We start from the raw sequence: 23,048 nt of genomic DNA, 5'->3' as shown, positions 1-23,048 counted from the left end.
AATATCCACTTTAAATTACATCAACATGTTATAGCTTATATAAGATTTTAGTTATTGGGCTTACATATACTTTAAGCCATACCCCTGCACTCAACAATACCAGAGTCTCTACTGGCTACAGAGGCTCTGACAACTGGATGGAGGAATCTCCCCTGCAGGCTATTGTATTCTGTCCGTTGCAACCCATGGCTGTCTGAATATCCAAACAGTGACTGCATCTGATTGGATGCAATGGCTGTTCGTCTGACAAAATTCCACTGTGCTCCTTTGATTTCTTAACCAATATTTGTTGAGCTGGGTGGTGTTGACGGAGCCACCAAAAGCTCGAAAACTATGGCCAGCATCACCATAGGAATCAGGGTACTCCCCTAGGCACCGACAACTGATTTAAGAACAAGTGCAGGCACATGCAGCTACTACATCGGTGGACATCATTGGAAAACGTAAAAAAAACAATCCCACTGTCATTCATGCCATTATATATGTGTACAAATATTGAAAACACAGCACAGTATTTGGATAAAGAACGTAATAAAGCAGTCCTTGTAATTTAACCCCATAAGATGTGATTTTGCTAATGCAAAAATTGCTTCTGGCAGATCATACAGCAAATGAGAGTAAGAAAAATCTTCTGGTTTCAAATGATGTGATAGATTTCACACAGTAAATGTGTCCTTTCTAGAAACATCTGCTCATGTAGTATAAATCATGTATCGGCCAGGTTTGTTAATCACTCTAGTGTGCTGTTGCTGCCATTGTCAATTGGCAAGAACTTGCTCCAGATTCTCCAGGCATTTTAAATGATACACTTCATGTCTTTTTTCCAAGCCGGTTTCATCTGTGAATAGAGAAAAATGGCAAACGTAAAAACCCTCACTAATAGCACATTATCCTGAACAGACTGGCAGCATTGGACAAAAAGACTTCCTGCTGCATAAAAACACACACAGCTCGCATATTATCTTATATTTAGAACAATAAGGCACATCAGTTTTCACATGAAAAAAAGTTCAGGCCTTTCTTGGGATATTCATGTTACCTGCAAATCTAGACATTTCTTACAAGAGTTTGACTTGGTCCCATGTCCTCCTACCACAGGGGCCTTTCTACTGGTCCAAACCCTGTCACCTTACCTATTGAGAGTAAAGTGACAGGGTAGGGGTAAAGTCCACCCCCCACCACTTTATACTCACCTCTCCAATGCTCATCCACCACTCCTTTCTCCGCACTCTATCACAGGTGCTAGGCGTCAGATCTCAGAGGGAATGCTGATATCAACCCCTCTGTCATGTGATGGTGCTCAGGTCTCTTGATTAGCTGCTAAGCCAAAGCACTGCATCATAGAAGGAGGTCAAATACCGTGAAACAGACAAAGAAAGGTGATGTGGGAGTACAGGAGAGGTGCTTTCAAATTAGCTGTGCCAGGTAACTACCTCCTATAGGTATCTGGTGCATACCCTGAGCAAATCTAGTGGTGACTTTTTTTTATCTTCGCTCTTAACAAAGAGGACAATGTTTCCAGGTTGACCCTGGTGGTCAGTGCATGTTTCTACAACCAGAACGTGTAACATAAAGTGGAGAGTTCAAGTGACCAATGTTCCAATTTATGGAAGAAGCTGGTTCAAAAACATTCTGAGACAATCTATTGGGCTTGCACACTTGGAAGTCCCTGATGTCCATGGAGAGATAGGATTACAGTAGAGGACTGACTATATCAATGTGGCAGTTGTGTCACAAGTCCGCACTAGCTGCTGCATTTTTTTTTAAATGTGCTGAATCCAAGTAATAAACATTAAATATATAAATGTAATATTTATTGGATTGCATTTCTTTAGAACTGAAATTAACAAAAAAAAGTGGGAACAATTTTGTATAAATTCTCTTCAATAATGATTGTAAGCTATTTCTCCACATTCCTAAGAGAAAGAAACATATTCACATAAAAGGTACAAAAACGGTTGAAAAGGAACCCAAGGCATGACTGTAAAAGGCAAAATCAGTTCTTAGATTCAATTACAGTCTATAAAGGAAGATAAAATCCTCATCATTTACAGTACCAGTTTAGGACACAGCAGATGTCATGTAACCCAACTTACTTTTCCTCATTCCATATAAGGCTTCTTCTATTCTCCCCTTCAGCAAGGGATTCTTCAAAGTCACTTTTGCCTGTAATACAATTGCCACATACCTTAAGTTGGGCTTAAAGTATAAACCTATACATGCCTGAAATACACATGTGAAATCTTCAATTTGCCAAAAAAAAGTTTGGCAACCCTGCCAGACTGCACAGCCAGTTCATGCACTTCTTTGCAGAAATAAAAAAAACTGCATTTAAAACTCAATTCCAGACATTTTTTTGTTTTAGTTATGGACAGAAGAAGAAAGGGTTAGAACTTTTATCAGGTTTTTACTGTCTCTGCCTTCCCATTACGAAGAGCTGCTCTCACTTCTTGGTGATCACAGTGACAGAAAGTGATTAGACATCTGATGAAACAACAACAAAAACACATTTATTTAGTAGAGTGTGTTTAGAACATATCTTAGGTTTTAGTGGGCTCTGATTTGCTGTCTTTATGACATCTGCACCCTCTCATTTATTTTCCTGGTGTCAGTAGGACAGAAAGTAATGGAAAATCTCCTCAGTGAGGACACAGGGAGATAAAAAAACTGGACTAGAAAAAAAATTACTGGATTTAGGCTTTAGAGACCCACCCAGCCTGTGACTGAGCAATGAAGGAGCACATGCATTCTGATTAGGTGATCCCTGTGGTCTCCTTTCCTTTAAACATGCTCTTGTCAGTTACAGAGATGTGGCTGGCTCAGAGTTCGAACTATCCTTTTTCCAGATCGTGTACCTGTACTGAGAGAAATATGGTGGCTGGCCTTCTTCTTAACAATGTCAGTTGGCTGTCTCTGTTTGTCTCTCTAAGTCATAGAGAGATAAACAGTCAGGGATATTTTTAGAATTTTAGAAAAGGATGTCAACAATGGAAGCCTCCATACTTCCTCAATTCAGGTTTCCTTTAGTGAATGTCTGATAAATAAATAATTATAAATATAAATTTACAAGAAAGTTAATGACATTTCTAAGAAAAACACAATCGGCTTATGACATGACTAGAAAACTAGAACAGGAGAACATCTGTTTGATGCAAGCTCCATTGATTAGATGTTACCACATTAATGCTAGAAAATAAAATTCTAAAAGATGCCTTGAGCTGTCTTTCTAGGGATCCAAGAGGCTGTTATGTGAATGGAATCATAGCTTCCTCAATGTGGGCTCTGTGGCATGCAATGCTATTAGAGGATAGGCTGATGCGCTAATTTTTTTTCCACTAAACAGCACTGTATGGTGTTTATATTTAACAAAGCCCAACTAATCAATGTCATTCTTCATACTAGCTCTACTGTTTCTGACTACTTTAAATGACCACACCGTACCAATGATTTCAATTTTCCTTGCTCTCATTCTGCACTCACCTTCTGGTAATTGTGAAGCAATGCCCATAATGCCGAAGCTCCTATTCTCTGAAAGTTCAGATTGTCACTTTCCAGGCATGCACAAAGCACAGCTACAATGTTATCTAATGAAACACGGTGACATGGAACATGTATCAGTGTCATTATAGCCAATATACAGCTTTACAACAAAAGATTAATACAAACCATGACAAAAATAGATTACGTTTAAGACACTGCCCATATTACAAGTAAATGCAATAGTTAAATACTTCTTATAACATTCTTTTAAACACAAAAATGTCTAAGTCCTGATACACTGACAGGAGTTGTCACGATTGCAATATATTTTCTGTGTTGGCTTTGTGAACAGTAAATATGATGTGCCAAGGGAAAGCAAAAAAACAAAAAAATTAAAGCAGTACTTCAATTTTCACTCTCGGTAAAGCTCCAGGAAAGCTATTTGTGATCTGCTCCTCTCCCCTGCCTCCACTCTCCCCTGCCACAAAATGACAGCCAAGAATTACTTTGTATCACATAGCAGGAGTGTCTGTCAAAATGCAGCTGCTCCTGTGTAAAATGGCACTTGCAGATAGTGTGTAAGTGTCCTTAAGAAAATAGTTAATACAATGAAACAATACATTGATGCACTGTACAGTATTTCATTCAAATATAGAACAAAAGGTACATTAAAATGTATTTTTAAATATTAAAATGTATAAACCCTTAGTTAATCATAATCAACCCATATTAACTAATTCCTCCTCTTAGTCTTTGTTTTTTCTATTTCATTCATTTAGTTTGTTATTTTTTTTTGCATAAAAAGAAAATGTGTAAAATTAAAAAAATATTTGCCAAAATTTTTGCCATGTTTTCTGCTATGACCAAATATAGAATACAATGCACACTTTTTATTCACAGTTATCCATTTTTAAAAAAAACTAACACTAATCAAAATGGATAAAGAACACAATTTTTCACATATTTTGTCTACTAGATTGTAGTTACATTAAAATTCCAGTTTAAAAAGTGGCTACTCGCCACTTTTAGAACAGGTGCGTCACATACACTTCAGTTGGGACCACAAACAGCCTTTCCGAAGCACCAAATGTTCTGAAGAAGTAGCGGGTAGACAGAAAACATGTTTTAACTCAACTAAAACAAACAAACAATATACTTTGGATACAAGATCTCTTTATTTGTCTGCACCATATGGAAAATCCACCAGGCGCCTCTGCAACACAAGCGTTTTGGGACCCTATTTTTGCACAACTATACTAACAAACAAACCTTACACAGCCCACCTTTAGGCACTAAGGTCTGGTTCTTCCTATGCATTAAGTGCAACTATCCACCAAAAAAAAATATGTACTTGGAGTCAGTGATATTCTACTCGCACTTGATGACAGGTTGCATACCATTTTTATGGTTTTCTGCAACTTTCCCATATGTAATTAATTATATTCTGCTATTTTCTATTCGTGGCTATACAAACCAAAAAAACTACAATGTATATGGCTCTCAGTTCTCTTCCTCCCACTTGCCTTGTTTTTTTATACTCTCCAATTTTTTCAGAGAGTAAAAACTATATAGCAATGCACAATAATTGCACTGTTTAAGAGGCCTCCCACAATAAAGTTTAATTGTACTTCCTAATTAGGTCCAATAAATCACAAAAGGCAAGCAATCAAACCATAATCACCAATACCACCATTTAATGGTATAGGGCAGCGGTCGCCAACCAGTGGTCCGCGAGAAACTTTTGGTGGTCCCCAGGCCCCTCTGATGCCGTACAGGCTGGGCCTTCATTAAAGCGGCACGGAAGCTCCGGGGCTGCCTCTCGCTGACTCAAGCAGCAGCTGTCACAAGGAATGTGCAGTACAGTACAGTGCGGGCTCCTGAATATATGTATATATGAGGAAACAAAAAATATGAGAATATATATATTTAAAAAAATTCATATATTAGTGGTCAGCAGGATTTAAAATGATGAATTTAGTGGTCCATGAGGTCCGAAAGGTTGGCGACCGCTGGTATAGGGCACTAGAAAAGGATCCCTCAGTAAATGTATTATACATATCTACTAGAGTGCAAAAGTAGTTTGCCTGGCAGAGAGAATCTCAGCCAAGTTCTTCCCAATAACTGTCAACATGAATTTTCTACGATTTGCTTATACCTGTCCATATCCTAAAACAACATTAGCATATAAACTAGTTGTGATTAAAATGGCTTCAGTAAGTATGTGAGTTTGTAACTCTGACAGGTCCCTTGTAAGCATTTCAAGACATAGGGGTTGATTTACTAACCTTATAAAAACACACCACGAACGTGTATACACCTCTGCAGTGTGTTCCCTCCCAGCATGATCTATGGGTGGAATCTAAACACCTTTGTAATGTGTACACACCCAGCAGGTGTGTTGTGCAAAGCCCTGAAGGAATTCCAAGGTGATGTTGGGTAAATTAGCACTATGTTGTGTTGCTTGCGTTGATGAATGCAGGAATGTAAATGCATGAGCTAACCATTTTTGTCTAAACTGTGAAGCAGCATTATATATGCATCATGTGCATGATTTTTACATATATGGCATTAGTGGAAATATGCTTTTAAAGACTTTTTGGTTGATAAATACATTTTGCTGTGTGAAAATCACACACACCTGGTGTGTGTGTGTGTTTAGGTTAGTAAATCACCCCCATAGTGTTATAGTGTCTGTGCTACACTGAACTAAAAAAAAATCCATAGAGAATAATAAAGTTTTGGGTTAAGAACATCAGCATAATCACAAAATTGTACCTACTTGTAGTGACTTTTGGATGGAACCTAATTTAATTAATTTAGTGGCAGTACAAAGCAATTTAGACAGAAACAAATTTGGACAGTACACCAAGCCTTCAACATGTAATAGCTGACAACATAGGTATTGTACTGTATCGACCTATTAAATTCAAATCTTCACTCTTCATCATTTTGAAAAAACATGGTTTGAAAGTGACTGAAGTTGGGACTACATACATAGAAATGTCTAAGTAGTTTGTGAACAAACAATAAAAAATGCCAGGAAAGTGGAGACTTAAAACATTAGTTCAACAACTTACGGCACCATAAACTCTGTGCTTACCATTGGAAAGTATCTTGGGTTTATTGGCTGGATTGAAGCAGATGTTATGTAAAATAAGAAGGGCCATGGGGAATTTTACTTTCTGCTTATATTTTGTAAGTTCAAGAAGAATTTCTAAGCTTCCTTTCATCTTCATGATCATCAGCTGACCATCATTGGATAAAGACAAGTTCCACAGAAATTTAAGCCACAGGTTAGCTAAATGACTAAGGCTCTTATTTCCTCCTTTTGGTAACGATAAACACAGAAAGTGCTGTAGAAAATTATTCTGCAAAAAGAAAAGTGTAGTCATCTTTAATCTGCTTCATTAATCAATAACATTATCCACAGAAGCTTGTTCCAATGCCATTATCTGCTGTACCATAGTGCTACATTTCCAGCCATTATCTGTTATAACGACCTAAATTATCACTGTTATCCAATAGAGGCTGTTGCAAAAATGTACATATCACTGGAAAAAATTCTTAGAGGCATCAGTTATCTACAGTAAAATATGAATGCTTAAATTATTAACAGTACTTAATTCCATGAGATCTTGAGCAAATTTATACTATATATCTAGATATATAGATCTTTATATCTAGATATATATATAAATCTTAGTATATTAACACTATAAATACAAATACTATACCTCCAAAATACCCAGTCCAAAAAAGACAATAAACCTTGTCTTTTTTTTTTTTTTTTACTTTTCTTTATGGGGACCAGATTTACTATAAAAAAAAACAACTTTCTTTTATTCTGAAATTTTTGTTATTTCCTCATTCTCTAGTGGTATCCAAAACGCTAGCCCCACCTCCCCTGTATGGGTACCTTCATCAGCTAACCGGCTGCTGTGGAGGTGGCCGTACCCACTCCTAGCTGTGTACATCTACAGGTGAAACTCGAATAATTAGAATATCGTGCAAAAGTAATTGCAGTAAGTGCTGCAAAAGGGGCCCAAACCAAGTACTGAGTACATATGCATGCTTGTACTTTTCAGAGGTCCGATATTGTTCTATGTACAATCCTTGTTTTATTGATTGCATGTAATAATCTACTTTTTTAAGGTTGTGGATTTGGGGCTCTTGGGGTTTTCATGAGCTGTAAGCCATACTCATCACAATTATGACAAATCACGGCTTGAATTATCTTGCTTTGCATGTAATGAGTCTATCTCATATATTATTTTCACCTTTTAAGTTGCATTAGTGAAATAAATCAACTTTGCGCGATATTCTAATTATTCGAGTTTCACCTGTATAGACACACACACACAACGTGCGGCCGGCCACGCCCCTACACTTGCAGTCACAGTTTGACTTACGGCAGAAGGAGCCTATGGCTCCTCTGCCCTCAGTACCCTCCTCCAAAACCAGGAAGTTATCCTCTTGGTCGTGGCAGAGGAAACATGCGGCTGGAGGTAAGTGAGGGGGGACGGGGTTTTAGAAAAGTACTGGGTGTTTTTTGCCTTAATGCAGAGAATGCATTAAGGTTAAAAACACCTAGCCTTTAGTACTGCTTTAATACTAAACCCAGCATCTGGGATTCAACCAGGTAATTCAAACCGCCATACCTTCTGCATAATACACTTGCAGTCTTGTGTGCCAGACAAATTTGAAAGTAGACCAAAGAGTTCTTGTTGTGTGTGGCTGGTGTAAGAAGTTGGCTCTGCGGCAATCTTTAAAATGCTATGTAATAGTGAGCTGCTTGTCTGTGATTTCTGTGATGACTGGATAGCCATGACTCCAGCGTTTACCCAACATAGGGAGCTGCAAGCTTTCCCCAACAAAAAGAAAGGACATTTTAATAATCATTTCAGTTTGGAAGCACAACATATATTGGCTTACTTAATAGGGTAAATAGCCAAATACGACAACAACTAAAAATTCTGATTGTTATTTGCTACTAAAATCTGCATATAGTCACTGTACTGCCTTTTTATCTTTCCTCTACGGACGGCACAGAATAAATGGAGCAAAGTAGGTAAAACTTTAGGACCTTCAGCTTGTAAATGAGCACTGTGTACAGGAAGCTTCTGCAAGTCTCAAGCAACTTTGTTGAAGCTTTTAACCCTTTCGCTGCCAAGCCCTCCGGAACATTTTTCAAATCAGCTGGCCAAGCCATTTTTGAATTTTCTGCAATTTTTTCCTATTGATTTGATTTTCAACTGCTGCGTTGCTAGCATTTGTAAAAGACCCCCCAAACCATATATTTTCTGAAAGCGCAGGCCCGGTAGAATAAAAAGATGGTGATACTAAATTTGTAGGCCCTGCGATAATTGCGCAAATGTTTCTCAAATCAATATTAAACCGATAAAAATACACAATTGTTAAAACACACCAAAATCAGTATCAGTGCACAAAAAAAATTATTTTCGGACTAAATCTAAGATAAAACTGTATTGAGTTAATAAATAACAAATATTAGCAAATTTGTAATTGCGGCTTTTTGCGAAAAGGTAAAAAAATGAAGGTATGCAAAACGGTAAATAATCGACTTATGTAAAAAATTGTTTTGGTGTTTGTGTTGTGATAAAATGATACAGGTGTATATTTAATTGCAACACAAGGTATCACAATGCATGGCAATGAGTCACAAAGCTTACAGCCTGTTCATTCATAACTGAGGACACATAGTACTATGGACCCCTTCGGTTGAGTAGAACTGAAGTAGACCCAGGACCCCTTCGGCTGAGTAGAACTGAAGGGCTGCTGTACGGGCTATTCACTTGAGCCCGTACAGCTCCCGAAGTTGGTTAGCAGTCATCAGCGGCTTGTGAGCCGCTGATGACAGCTATTAATTTAAAGGGGACAGTCTGCTGAACAGTTCTACTATAAGCTGATGGTCGCTAAAGCGACCATCAGCTTATAGTAGAACTGTAAATGCCAGGTCCATACGGCATACTGAGCTGGCCAGCTGGAAGCACTTTTGTAGCTCCGTATGCCATACGTCCTTGGCAGCGAAAGGGTTAAAGAAAATTTCAGTTTCAGTACAAGGATGTTAAAACTGCTCATCATGGGAGCGCTGAATAACACTTTAATATTTATCTGAATCCAAACCCAAAAATGTTACACATGTTCCTTATAAGGTCAAAATGTTTAAATCTTTTTTTTCCCGTGTTTTAATTAAATCCTACCAGCAAGGTGTATCTATAAACACTTCCTTTTCTAAAGCGCATTATCTGCATTATTGTCACTGCATTATCGTCACCCTTTCCTGTGCTATCTTGTGTTTGACTACCAGCAGCCATACTATTGCGCATTGTGCTGGAAAACTCTGCCATAGGCACTGTAGGAAAACACTGTTCAGCTGCTGCTAGAGTGTGCATGTGTCCAAGTTCATAAAAACAGTCTACAGGATGTGCACAGTTCGGGGAGAAAATATGAACAAAGCAAGGGGAAAACTAATTTTTTAAACATTTTTTTTAAAATACAATGCGATTATATTTACTGAGGACAAAAGTAGTTTGTGACAGTCGACTTGCACAAGCATAACGTTGTGTTGAAGGCTACAAAAGCCTGCTAGCTACTTGTTTGACAGTCAGAATGTCCATTAAGCTCTATACTTAAGCTCCCCATACTGCAGCTGAATGGTGCTTTAAAGCAGGGGTGGAAAAATGATGATGGAATTCAGGAGCCAGCAGTATTTTTGTTTTAGGTGCCAGCTCCATTGACCACAACTAACGAAAACCTCAAAAGTTAGGTGCCAGCTGTAATGTTTAAGGGGCATTGGTTACCTGGCTCCTGGGATTTGTCCAGCCCTGCTTTAAAGGCTTCCACAAAGCTGCTCAAAGCTTGCTGTGCACACTGCACTTATACAAGCTGAAGCCCATGTGAATAAGATCCTAAACACTCCATCCAAGAGGAAGTTTTTTTTATATAAAATGTATCCTATTCTTACCTTGTTTAATATTAAAGCTATAAATTCTAATTTTCCCACATGTGCTTGGCAGGTAGAAGCACAGGGACAGCATGGAACGGTTGCAATTTTTCCAAAATGGTCAACCTCAATAATCATTTCTAAAAAAACCCAAAACATTTTCTAAGAATGAGTGCTAAATTTGAAATGTCTCAAAGCTGTATTCGTTTGCCATTATTCAACATATATTTTCCTTAATTAGAATGATTTGGCGGTTGTGGCTACTCCTTGTCTAATCATTGCAAGTTACTGCATGCCAGAAGAAAGGGAGACAGTGAAATTAAGACAGCGTGGGTGGACTTGTACAAAGTGAATCACCGATGCAGTGAAAAACGGCCACCGAGCTAAGCAATAAATAAATGCTGCATCTTAACACCCAAGCAGTGAGTGAGATAGAGAGCTTATAACCCATCAGGTTTTCAGTTACAGTTATGAAATGAAATTTAGTTGTGATAGATATAGGAGCACAAAGACTTTGTTCATCTTTTTCCTTACCTGCGGGAAAGTTTGCAGTGAAGACACAAAGTAATTGCAAAGCACCGTGCATCAATGCGTCATCCATCAAAAGCCATGGCCATAGAGAATGCAGCACCGGAGAAAGCTGACACTCTTGAGCGCCTGCCTTGCGAAGGAAACATTCAATAAAAACAAAATGTATGCTATATTCTACCACTCAAGATTTGCAGACATAAAACACTACTATCCTCCCTGAGGGGCTTTCTCTAATGAAGAGAACTACTATGAACTAGAGATTCACAGCAATCAGCCCAGCTATTCCAAAGAGAACCATGGATAATTTATAGATGGAGAATGGCAGTCAAATAATGATACAAATGACAATGCATGCTATAAACCTGCCCGTAATAATGTAATTATAGTGACTAAATAGCTGGAAATTAGTTCAGATACAAGTGCCGCTATTGTCCATTACTGTATTTAAATAACCTTTGACAAGGTATTTTACACAGAATTTTCCAGTACAGTCATTTCAGAAATTCGAATCCAATTTTAACAGAAAACGCAAATGTTATGGATGTGATTTAAAGTGACACTAAACTCAGGAGTTAAAACTTATAAATACATTTAAAGTACATTAACTATTAACAAAAATTTATCTTATTTGTGTATCACTCAGCTGTAGATCCTCAAATCATCCCTGAATTGGTGCTGACACTGTCCTTCCTTCTGGAGGGTGGCTACTTTTGTTCCCCATGGTCCCTGTGTGTTGTATAGTAGCCACCGCTGCAAGCTCACTCCTGTGATGGACTACAATCTCAATACAAATTAGTAAACTAAACATGAGATTGTAGTCCATCATGGGAGGGCGAGCTTGAAGCGGGGGCTACTTCACAACACATGCTTAAGGAAACAGAGGTAATAAAATTACCACAAGCAGCCAGTTGAAATTGTATGTACACCCAAATATACGAGTAAGAACAAGAAGTAGCAGAGCTTAGTACAATCAGTTTAATTATAATTTTTAATTAGTCGAATTAGTTTATTTTTAATAAGTCAAAGTCTATAACAATAAAATAATGAATTATATAATGTCCTTCAGCTCATTTAGTTGCAAAATAATCAGTAAATTAAAAAAATGTTTCCACTGCAGCGAGTATATGCCTCCACCCTGAATGGTACAACCCCTGTGTGTCCACCGGCACATTGTGCGGCTTGTCAGATTCTCTGACCCTATTAGCAAGATGTCATACAGCGTTTTGGTAACATATACGTTGGGGTGCACACAGGAGCCATCACTGATCTCCTTTCACATGGTGTGATAGTGCACCTCTTCACTTTTCGCCACACAAAGCTGCATCGCCATTCCTTGACAACCAGTCAGCAAAGAGATATCTGTATGTTATTGTAGTAGCAGACAGCAGCTTCCTTTACCCCTCCTTTCCTCGCTATCCTGTGCATAAGCAATAAGACTTGGGAGTTGGGGATGTTTGTACAGCAGGGAGCTAAGCTGCCAGGGATGTGTATGCATGAGAATGCTATGCTGTGGGGGGATCTGAACAGCTGGGAATATGTGTACACAGGGGTGATATGTTATTGATTTTCCTTCCAGAGCTGCTTATTTGTTTTCCCTGATTGGACTAGCACACACCCAAAACAGTGAAACATTGTTGCAAGGGTTATGAGAAATGTAGTACAGAAATAATGAAGGTGAAATCACTGTCAACCACGCCCGATTGCTGTTTCCACTGATGGGGTTTGCATGGGTTAATTAAGGAGAATTTATTGCCCCAACAAGACACAGGGTGGAAAACAACTTTGACACATATAAATAGTTTTTCAGACATGCCAAAACAGCTATTTGCAAAAAAAAATGTGGTAGTAAAGGTGGAAGTATGGAACTACCCCAATATACCTCTGAACCCCAGGTGAGACATCCATAACATGGTGCTCTGGGTCTATTGTCTTCTAGAGGCTATGTTATATAGAAGGGCCATACATTCCTACAGGGTAATTCGGGAAGTGCAGTTCTACAGCCTCAGAAGGAGAACAGTGAACAGGAGAACAGTGATAGTGATTATGCTACAATGAACAAAACACGTGCATATGTGCGTAAAAACACGCAAAACTAATTGCTATGCACGTTTTCAAGTGTTACCTATTGAGGATATGGGGCCAAAATGAGCTGAGACTTGCCAAAAAGAAGCTCATGTACTTTTTCGGGGGACAGGCATTTTGCCTATTGCGACAAAACACTTAAGTGTGCACAGGGGCCATATAAATGAATCGGATATTTTCGGTGAAGCTTTTGGTCAGGCTGAATCTGCTGTGACAATACGCTCAGTGTGAACCAGGCCTGATGAGTCAGTCCACAGAGGTGATTTTTGGGGAAGCTAGAGAGGAAAACCATCCAACAATGTCTTATATCTCACATGGATTCTATCGGTGAGATCTTTGCTTTTCTTTAGTCTGCAAACCTTTTGTGACTATTTAGAGGTTCCTACTCTCTTTGTTGGATACTTTATTTTTTTTTATATTATGGAGAATGCAAATGGAAGTGCTGTAACACATGGGTGGGAACAAAACTCCCAGCTGGGCAGGAACAATAACAGAGATAACTCCCTGTTGGAGTGTTTAAGACATTTTTAAAGCCAGATGCTGATCGAGCCCACAATGCACTCTTCATCTGTCATTAGACAGTGCAGATCATAGGCAAAATGCAGAGTGGCCTTGTGATTACCAATCACAAATGTAAACAATGCAAGTGTTTACCTTTCAGAGCCCTCGCCTTCCTCTCACAACAGGAGAAGGGAAGAAGGAGAAGCTAATGAATGACGGGATCCTAGGGAATCAGGAAGCAGCAAATTCAAGGTGCGGTTCAAATACATTTAATTGTGGGAGTGCTTTTTTTTTTTAACGTTCTTACCCCCATCCTCTTTTGTGCATCTCATCTCCGTGCAATCTCGTGCCTGTATATTACCATCATGACCTCCCTTATTTTGCACATTAGCACCCTCATCTGCATCCTTTCACAGTATGCAACTTGTTCATTAACCCCTTCACCTCCTCCTCCCTCTGTAAAATAATCTGTGCATGAATATTGCAAAGTATCTAGTGCGCCATTACCAAGCTCCATGTTTAACCACATCATCAATAACCGCATGTTTTTTTTTATTTTCAAAAAATTGTGCCAAAAATTGGATCACCTTGGGGGGTATACTTTTGGAGTTGTTCGTACTGTCCTGGCATTTTAGTCCGTTATACAGTAAAAGAGACAGTAATTACTGAATAGCACCAAAATAAAGTTTTAGCTGTCTCAAAAACAAAGATAAAAACATTTGTTTTACAGTGTTGCACAACTGAGTTATTGTCAGTAAACTATCACAACACTGAAAAATGGCTGGCCTGGTAAAGAAGGGATATATACAGGCTGGTACTCAAGTGGTTAAACAAAGATATATGTGTTATGTAACCTCTTCTGTCCAGTTTGTTGTCTAGACCATACAATGGATTGTCACATATCACAGCTCTTACTTTCTCCTATACCCTTAAGCAATGATTTTCATTATGATTAGGAAAAAAAGTGTTTTTGTTTACAACAATCTGCTAGATAACTGATAACGTACATCGACAAAAAGATTTAAGGGAAAAACTGTCAATATTGTGAAACAGATGGCACTGAGTCAGTGGAAAACTGTTAATCTTTTCTGCTTTCCCTACCCTTGCCAGTGTGCAAACAGAACACTACACGGTGCCCATTTGGAAATAGGGCAAACACAACAAATTAACATCTATAGCTGTGTTCTTCTATTTAAGTCCAATGCACAGTGAAATTCAGCAGTTAATGAAAAACAGCTTTTACAGCACATCTTTCATTCTAAATCAGAAAAAAACACAATGTGAAATATGAAAGCAATAATCTTTATGAAAACAAGTAAATGTCTACTCAAATAAGGAGCAGTGTGCACCAAATCAATTAAATAAGGCCCATTACTTAATAAAAGCACATACACATATCATATATACACTATTACCAAAAGTATTGGGACACCCTGTGAAATCATTGGATTCAGGTGTTCCAATCACCTCCATGGCCACATGTGTATAAAGTCAAGCACCTAGGCATGCAGACTGATTCTACAAACATTTGTGAAAGAATGGGTCGCTTTCAGGAGCTTAGTGAATTCAAGCGTGGTACCGTTATAGGTTGCCACCTGTGCAATAAGTCCATCCATGAAATTTCCTTGCTACTAAATATTCCGCGGTCAACTGTTAGTGGGATTAGAACAAAGTGGAAGCAACTGGGAACAACAGCAACTCAGCCACGAAGTGGTAGGGCACGTTGAAATGACAGAGTGGGGTCAGCGCATGCTGAAGCACACAGTGCGCAAAATTCGCCAACTGTCTGCAGAGTCAATAGCTACAGACCTCCAAACTTCGTGTGACCTTCAGATTGGCACAACAACAGTGTGTAGAGAGCTTCATGGAATGGGTTTCCATGGCCGAGCAGGTGCATCCAAACCTTAAATCATAAAGTGCAATGTAAACCGTCGGATGCAGTGGTGTAAAGCACGCCTCCACTGGACTCTAGAGAAGTGGAGACGTGTTCTCTGGAGTGACGGATCACACTTCTCTGTCTGGAAATCCGATGGATGGGCCTGGGTTTAGCGGTGGCCAGGAGAATGGTACTTGCCTGACTGCATTGAGCCAAGTGTAAAGTTTGGTGGAGGGGGGATTATGGTGTGGTGCTGTTTTTCAGGGGTTGGGCTTGGCCCCCTTAGTTCCAGTGAAGGGAACTCTTAAGGCATCAGCATAACAAGACATTTTGGACAATTTCATGTTCCCAAATTTGTGGGAACAGTTTAGGGATGGCCCCTTCCTGTTCCAACATAACTGATAACCAGTGCACAAAGCAATTTCCATAAAGACATCGATGAGCGAGTGAGCGAGACTGGCCTGCACAAAGTCCTAACTTGAACCCGATAGAACACCTTTGGGATGAGTTAGAGCGGAGACTGTGAGCCATCCATCTCATCTAACAGCAGTACCTGGCCTCACAAATTCGCTTCTGGAAGAATGGTCAAACATTCCCATAGACACACTCCTAAACCTTGTGGACGGCCTTCCCAGAAGAGTTGAAGCTGTTATAGCTGCAAAGAGTGGGCCAACTCAATATTGAACCCTATGGACTAAGACTGGAATGCTATTAAAGTTCATGTGCGTGTAAAGGCAGGCATCCCAATACTTTTGGCTATATAACTATATATGTAGATATAGATATATATATATAGATGAATATATATATATATATCTATATATGTATATAATATACAAGTGAACACTGAATCGTCTGGTTCCATGGGGCCTGAGATTCCGCAGCAGTCCAGAGCCACCTGACAGTCTTGTCACAAGAATCTGCAGATTCTTAGCACAGGAAGCCACCTCCAGACATAAAACCATTGCGTGAATATAAGGCCTTACGTTCCCTTCTCACCTCAGCATAACGGCTATGTGCATCGCGTTTGCCGACTGGCGCCCCTTGATTGAAATGACAAACGCAGGAAAGTAGCTCTTATAGCAGATTCTGCTACAGGAATACTACGTTCACGGAACACTTAGGTGTGAACGGGGACTTAGAATCCCCCTAAAGAAGTGCAGTTTGTGGTTGCCCAAAGGAAGGTTGGGTCTGACCTGCTCAGGCCACATAGCCTGCAATCCCTACATGATTAAGCAGATGCAACATAAACTGATGAGGTCTATCATATTTGTCTTTTAGCAGATTAGTAACAGAGTAGCTGAGCACATTTTGAAAAGCTGCCATGCTTGTAATATAAACATAAAAGGCATCCATATTCACCATTTTGCCCATTGGGGACTGAAATCTTAAAAATATTCAAATGGTAACTGGGCAAAACAACGACAACAGATGAACCTAGAAATAATAATACAAGTTGATTGTCACCCTATTTCCATCATGTATCTTTGTCAGTTTATGAAATGCTGTTCATGGACTAGTGCTAGTGATCTTTTATCAGGAGACAGTAAAAAGGCAAAAATTATTTTGTACGCACACAACTCATCAGCATACTTCATACGTCAGCATTTTAGACCTTGTTTTAGTGTTTCTGCTTGTGGTTTTGTTTCCTGAACTTTGCAGTGCATGGCTTCTGTCTTATTCTGCATATATTGTAGTACTGCACACATTAAACAACTTGTCTTTTTCTTTCACTGAAGATATAATCAGTGTCCAGTTATGTAGTATAAGGCACAGGAAGGCAAGTTGATGGAAACAGTACCCGCAGTTGATGCTATGACATGCATTAACGGTATGAGGATGATGCTAACAAATAGCACTTACTTTGCACTCCTCATTTTTATACAGACAGTTCCTTAGAAGATGCATCGTCACCTTTAACTGCTTCAAATAACTTTCCTCCTAAAAGAAAGTAATTCAAATTCAGTAAACATCAAAGCAATAAACGCATAAAGCATGATAGCTAACCCAGTGGTTAGTGATCTAAATTAAGGTGTCATGCTGCCTAAGGATAAACCATTCTAACATATAGTAGCAGAAGTATGTTGGGCTAGGTAGAGCCATTCATCACATGCATGGAAAGCAGAGAAGTGATTTTTAACTAACCTATTACGGCCACCAAAAGATCCATCAGCTCTGGCAAAGGGTTACCCTGAGCCAGCTTCGGTTATGGGTTATAGGTGTGCTGCTGTCACCTGTAACCACAGACATCGTTTTCTAACTTAAAGCCCGATTTAAATGACAGAAATAGGTATGCAGTCAGCTAGACTTTGTATTACTTACACTCTTCTATTACAGCAACTGGACAGGGCATCTAAATATGACTATACAGTTACATAGGCACCAGACTTAGATCCACTGCAATCTATAATGTAACAGAACTGCCAGGCACACCACCGTCCCTATGAAATGCAGGTCTGTGTGAGAAAGCTTGTGTTAAGGCATGTGGATGTCACTCGGCTCTGCTAATACAGTGCCCTAGAGTGTGAGGCTGGAAACAGAGACAAAATAATTTTAACATATCCCAGTAAACGTTAGGCACAAATCATGCCATGTGAGGGTAAAGGCTAAAAGAGAATTTGAAGCCGAACACTACAGTCTTATTGAGAATGGAATGACTATTCCTCTGCTGTCTTCCTTTCGCTATACATGTCGTATGTTCATATTGGCAATGTAGAATCCATCCACATTTAAAAAAAAAAAAAAAAAAATGTACCAAGGTACAACAGTCAAATCTGTGGTTCAAAGTGTACAAAAAATGCAGACATATAGCATATGTAGAGCTGAGTACCTAGGTTTTATGGTCTATGGCCATCTTTATTCGCTCAGTTTTGGACCCTTTTAGAAAAAAAGTTCCAAGCTGTTTCACCAGTAGCTTATAAAACAAAATAAAATAAAAGATCAATACTGAATTGAAAATTGCAATCCCAGGTGATGAGCCAGGGGCTATGTTTAAGAATGCAGTTCCTTATAATACAAATAAGTCGTCATCAGGGAGTTTCTAAAGAATGCCTTTCTATAAAATTCTAACCACTTCCTGAGAATAACATTGATGCAACTGACTTCATAGGAAACTGATAAATATATAAATGGATAAAATGAATACAGGCCATATAAGAGATCAGATAAACAGGAACATGTTTAAACAGTTCAAAAGTACATTGACGTACACATCTCCAAAGATGGGTATCCTGTGGGGAGCCAGCCAGAACGGCTTGCCTGAATTACTTCCAAGGCCCCGAGGTCAACAAATATCAAATCCACAGTTGAGGGTTGTAAAACAATAGTATTGTATAAAGTAACTCTGGGCAACAATAACGTATTTATGCTAGGCAGAAAACACTGCAACTATGTTTCTACAGTTTTTCTTAGTCTGAGATCTCTGTAATTTCCTGCAGCACCTTTTAGTATCTATGGGAGTATACTTCCCATAACATAGGCTGTATTGACTCCCTCCCTCTTTTCTTCTATCACCAATCACGTTTAAACCTGCGAAGCATGTTTGAATGTGATTAGGGACTATAAAATTAAACTCAGGACTAACATTTTTTAAAAATCAGGCTAATGTTATGTTTGAAGTACATCTCTCATTAGGGAAAGCTAGCTAACATCACTGACCCCCTCCTGAAAATGTTAATTTCCTGGATTGACCAGTTTCAATACTTTGAAGTCGCAGACACAGAATAAGCAAGTTAAGTTTGAGAAAAGGCAGAGTTTCTTTATTTCTATACCAGTTACGTGTTGGTGGTAAAGTACTAAAACCAAAGAATTGGCAAAGCAGCTAGGGAATGAGCAATTTCAGGAGCAGTGGTCAGTAGTGATGAGCCTGGTTTGAACCCAGATTGTCTGAGTTCACCCAAGCCCGCTCAAAGCAGTGACTGCCACCACCCTTACAACCAGATTAGTTGTGGAGAGGCACATTCCCCGCCCTCCAGCTATATGTCACAAAGGGACGAGGGGTGCTACTGCTGCCACTGATCGGGCAAGGATGGGGGACTGGTGGTCAGTTTGGAGGTAACTCAGGCAAACTGGTTTCACACCAAACCCAGGCTCATCTCCAGTGGTCAGCAATGGCAGCCACCACATTTCTCAGGTGTCCTTTAGTAAAGATGATACTTGACTTGTGGCATCCAATGACACTTGATGAAAGCAGAGTTGCACAAATCAGGTAGGAGCACTCTCAAAATTCAAAGTATGGCTTCATTTGTACATGTCTAGTTGACAGAGCCACTTTACAAAAACATGGCAATCAAGAATGGGAGAGTATCCCTGTGCAACTACCAATGGGAAGTGTGTAGGTACAGTCTAAGGCTGAGCAAATGCTGTAAGGTGCGATTAAGGGAAGCCTGGCTTTGCTGGGTTGGGAATGAAGGGTGGGTATGGTCGCAGAGGTGATGTAAATACAGCTCTTCACATAGGGAGTATCATCAGGGCTTCTAGTACTAGGGCTACTAGTAAGCAGTTTCTGGAACTCAATTTATTGATTTAGTGTGCCCCAAGAGGTGAATGTATACGTTTAAACACTGTTTGGTGCACACCTATGCTGTGTATTAAATTAGTAAGAGGAGATAAATTACTCCATGACACTGCTATTAAAAATGTCAGTCAAGTGTAAGTGATGTAACCTGTGCAGCTTAAGTACAATCTACTGTTACGCCATCACGGGGGAAACTAGCAAATGGGTCTGTGAAGATTTCTTTGTAAATCATTAAGCCTGGCTGTTGTTCTCACCAGTGTGATCTGCTGCTTCCAGGTGTCTTTACTTGACCCCTATCTTATCCCAGTATGCCCTCTATCATCACCCAGTGCAATTAAATAAATGGTATTAGATAGCACATATACAATGTATTGATTTTCAATGGTTCTGTCCATATATGCCTAATGGGTATATGATCTGGGTTTGAACATTGTTATATATTTTTTTAAATTTGGTCGCAACTGTTTGTTGCCCCTTTTTTTATTTTATCCTTGTTTGTATGTACATTGTAACACATATGTTATCTATAAATATGTAAAAATAGAAATTATTTGTTTTTTCTATCAAACTTCAAGCCATGGTGTCATATCTCTCATAAACCCTGGTATTTCTTGTCTTTGTTGTAGCCAATTAGATAGCACAAGACATATCCCCATGCACATCTGTATGTTTATGTCTCATAAGCATAGCTGATCATAGTCGTTTTTTTTACATGCAATCATATTTTCTTGAATTGCCTTAAAACAAGCTGGTTGTTTGTGAAGTAGACAGAATGAGCACCTTTTTCTTTTGTGATTTTCCTGGTCGAAGGGACTCAAGATTCAGCTGGGCATGAATGTATTTCAACTTTTCAGTGCAGGAATCAACAAAGTGAACTAGAAAACAAATAAACAGCTATAATCATTTACTCTTTATAATTGTTTTAGATAACTGGGAAATGCAGGTATACGAAAGAGATACCTATTTTAACCAATTTACACATCTTAATTATTATGTTTTATCCTAATGTTAAGGGTAATCCAATGCACAATTTGCTTCTCTCTACCTTGTCTACATCACATTATTATTATACAGGATTTATATATAGCGCCAACAGTTTGCGCAGCACTTTACAATATAAGGAAGACATTACAATCACAATACAATTCAAGACAAGATGGTAAGGAGGGCCCTGCCCTTGAGATTAAAAGTCAAGTTTGGTCAACCACCCACCCACAAACCAAACCTTCTCTAGTGATCCTTCAATGTGATGGGCCAGGGCCAAGCTCAACCTTTGATGAGCACAGGAAATACAGCACTATTGAGTTCTAAAAGCAATCTGAGCGGGGAACGTTGAAAACACACAGTGGGGAGCTGCCATGAAGGATCACTTTATTTATCAATATCCATAGTTTACAGCCCATAGAAGCTGGTCTTCAATGCTCTTTACTCTTACAACTGGCTTTAAACACTTTATAATGATACAAACATCAAGGCTACAAAAAAGTGTTCCTCCTTTGTTCATTCCATAATCAGACCCAAGCTTTCTCAAGGCATTTGAACACAGATTATCCAGTGCATGATTATTTTTTAAACTTACAAGAAGGTAACAATTACCTCTTAACTCTATAGTTCTGTATAACTCAAACATCGTTTGAGTTAATAAACAAAGGGAAACGTATTATGTTTAACATTCAATTGTGAAAAAAATCCCATTATTTAGTTACCACTTAAATTATTAGCATGAGGACATAAATCTAAAAAAAAAAAAGATACATTTTCTGTGAAGGTTTTCATTCATCTAGTTCACGGTAAAGCTCGTAGAAGTTAGTCACATTCAACTGGACTTGTATTGTAATTAAGATAAATTATACCAGTTCTGAACTTTACAAGTACAAAAGCACTTACTACAGAAAGAAGCTGAATTAATTCAGGTCAACAAATCCAAGGGGACCTGTTGCTTCTAGCTTAAAAAGCCATGTGTTGGAACAATGATTTGGTCTGATTGTTTGCCTCCTTTACCTAAACTGGAATTGACTTCCATCCCAGTAAATCTGGAATTGTTCACTCTCCTTAAAAAAGTCAAGATGCCACCACATCAGCAAACGTAGAAGGCCGAGACGTAGCATCTTACCAATCATTAGCTTGATCCTTTGCAGAGAAAATAGTTCACAATTTCCACATTTATGATTAGTGTACATTTACGCCTGGAAAGCCAAGTCGCATCCCTCAAAGCTTTTATACCCACAGGACCAAACTCAACCGTAAAGAGAGTTCTAACGTCACAGCGCACACTATCCTGTGATAACATCAGCATTGTAATACAACATACTATTGTTGTTTTTGATAATGCAATCAAAGCTTACTTAGAAAAATCCCTTTTATGTAGTAAGTGCTGCCTTCCGTCTGCCCATCACTCTCCACAACTTCCTGTATTCCCAGTGTGCTTTGCATCTTTCCTTGATGATTGATGTAATGTAATCTCAATTTCCCAAGGCTACATATCCCATAATGCATTGCTTCTAGCAAGCAATGATAATGTTACATTGTTCAGATGTTGCATTGTAGTTCAGAAGTCAGAGTCTGCAAGAGTTTTGACACAAGGAAGTGCATTTCCCACAGCTGAGTGAATATGCACTTCCTGTTGAGGATGTACATTCTATTGGCATCTTCAATAAGTGAGTTTACAAACTTCTAGATTGATATGGTTATTAGAAGTGGGAAGGAACTTATGAAAATTCAATATAAAAATACAAATGTATTTTTAGTTTTTACCTTAGAAACCCTTGAAAGGAAAAGTCTTGTTCTTATAACGTTACCTACCTACATTTCTGGACCAGATCATTCTTACACTTGGTTTCTACTGAAGGTAACCTCTGCTTATGCTCTGTTAGAACTGCCCAGGCTTGTGACAGCAGAGCAGAGACCTACAGTGCCGGTCCCGCGCTTGCACAGGGGACACCAGAGCCCGGGACCGTCACGGCAGGTCTCTGCACTGAGAGTGGAGAGAGATCAGCATACTTCTAGCGGCTGAACTCCCCTCCAAACACTGAAAGCAGAAGTGATGTGAATTACATCACTTTCGGTTTCAGTCTGTGATTTAATCGGCTGCTATGGCT

At 39.0% G+C, this 23,048-nt stretch overlaps 1 protein-coding gene across 1 annotated transcript in view; it reads right to left on the bottom strand.

The window, feature by feature from the left end:
- Positions 1 to 547: 547 nt before the first annotated feature.
- LOC108784955 (rotatin-like) overlaps positions 548 to 23,048 on the bottom strand; it is a 39,759-nt gene continuing 17,258 nt past the window's right edge. Inside the window, exons 7-14 of the mRNA XM_018553908.1 lie at positions 20,731 to 20,825; positions 17,298 to 17,375; positions 10,979 to 11,105; positions 8,139 to 8,341; positions 6,581 to 6,848; positions 3,481 to 3,584; positions 2,097 to 2,166; positions 548 to 838 (exon numbers count right to left, since the gene is read on the bottom strand). Of these exons, the coding sequence (XP_018409410.1) occupies positions 759 to 838; positions 2,097 to 2,166; positions 3,481 to 3,584; positions 6,581 to 6,848; positions 8,139 to 8,341; positions 10,979 to 11,105; positions 17,298 to 17,375; positions 20,731 to 20,825 (1,025 nt within the window). The 3' untranslated portion in view covers positions 548 to 758. The remainder of the gene's footprint in view (positions 839 to 2,096; positions 2,167 to 3,480; positions 3,585 to 6,580; positions 6,849 to 8,138; positions 8,342 to 10,978; positions 11,106 to 17,297; positions 17,376 to 20,730; positions 20,826 to 23,048) is intronic.

This window comes from Nanorana parkeri, unplaced genomic scaffold, assembly GCF_000935625.1.
Source record: "Nanorana parkeri isolate BGI_ZX_2015 unplaced genomic scaffold, ASM93562v1 scaffold134, whole genome shotgun sequence".
Taxonomy (NCBI): domain Eukaryota; kingdom Metazoa; phylum Chordata; class Amphibia; order Anura; family Dicroglossidae; genus Nanorana; species Nanorana parkeri.
Note: the sequence above shows the minus strand (reverse complement) of the source record. Positions and strands in the feature narration are given on the sequence as shown.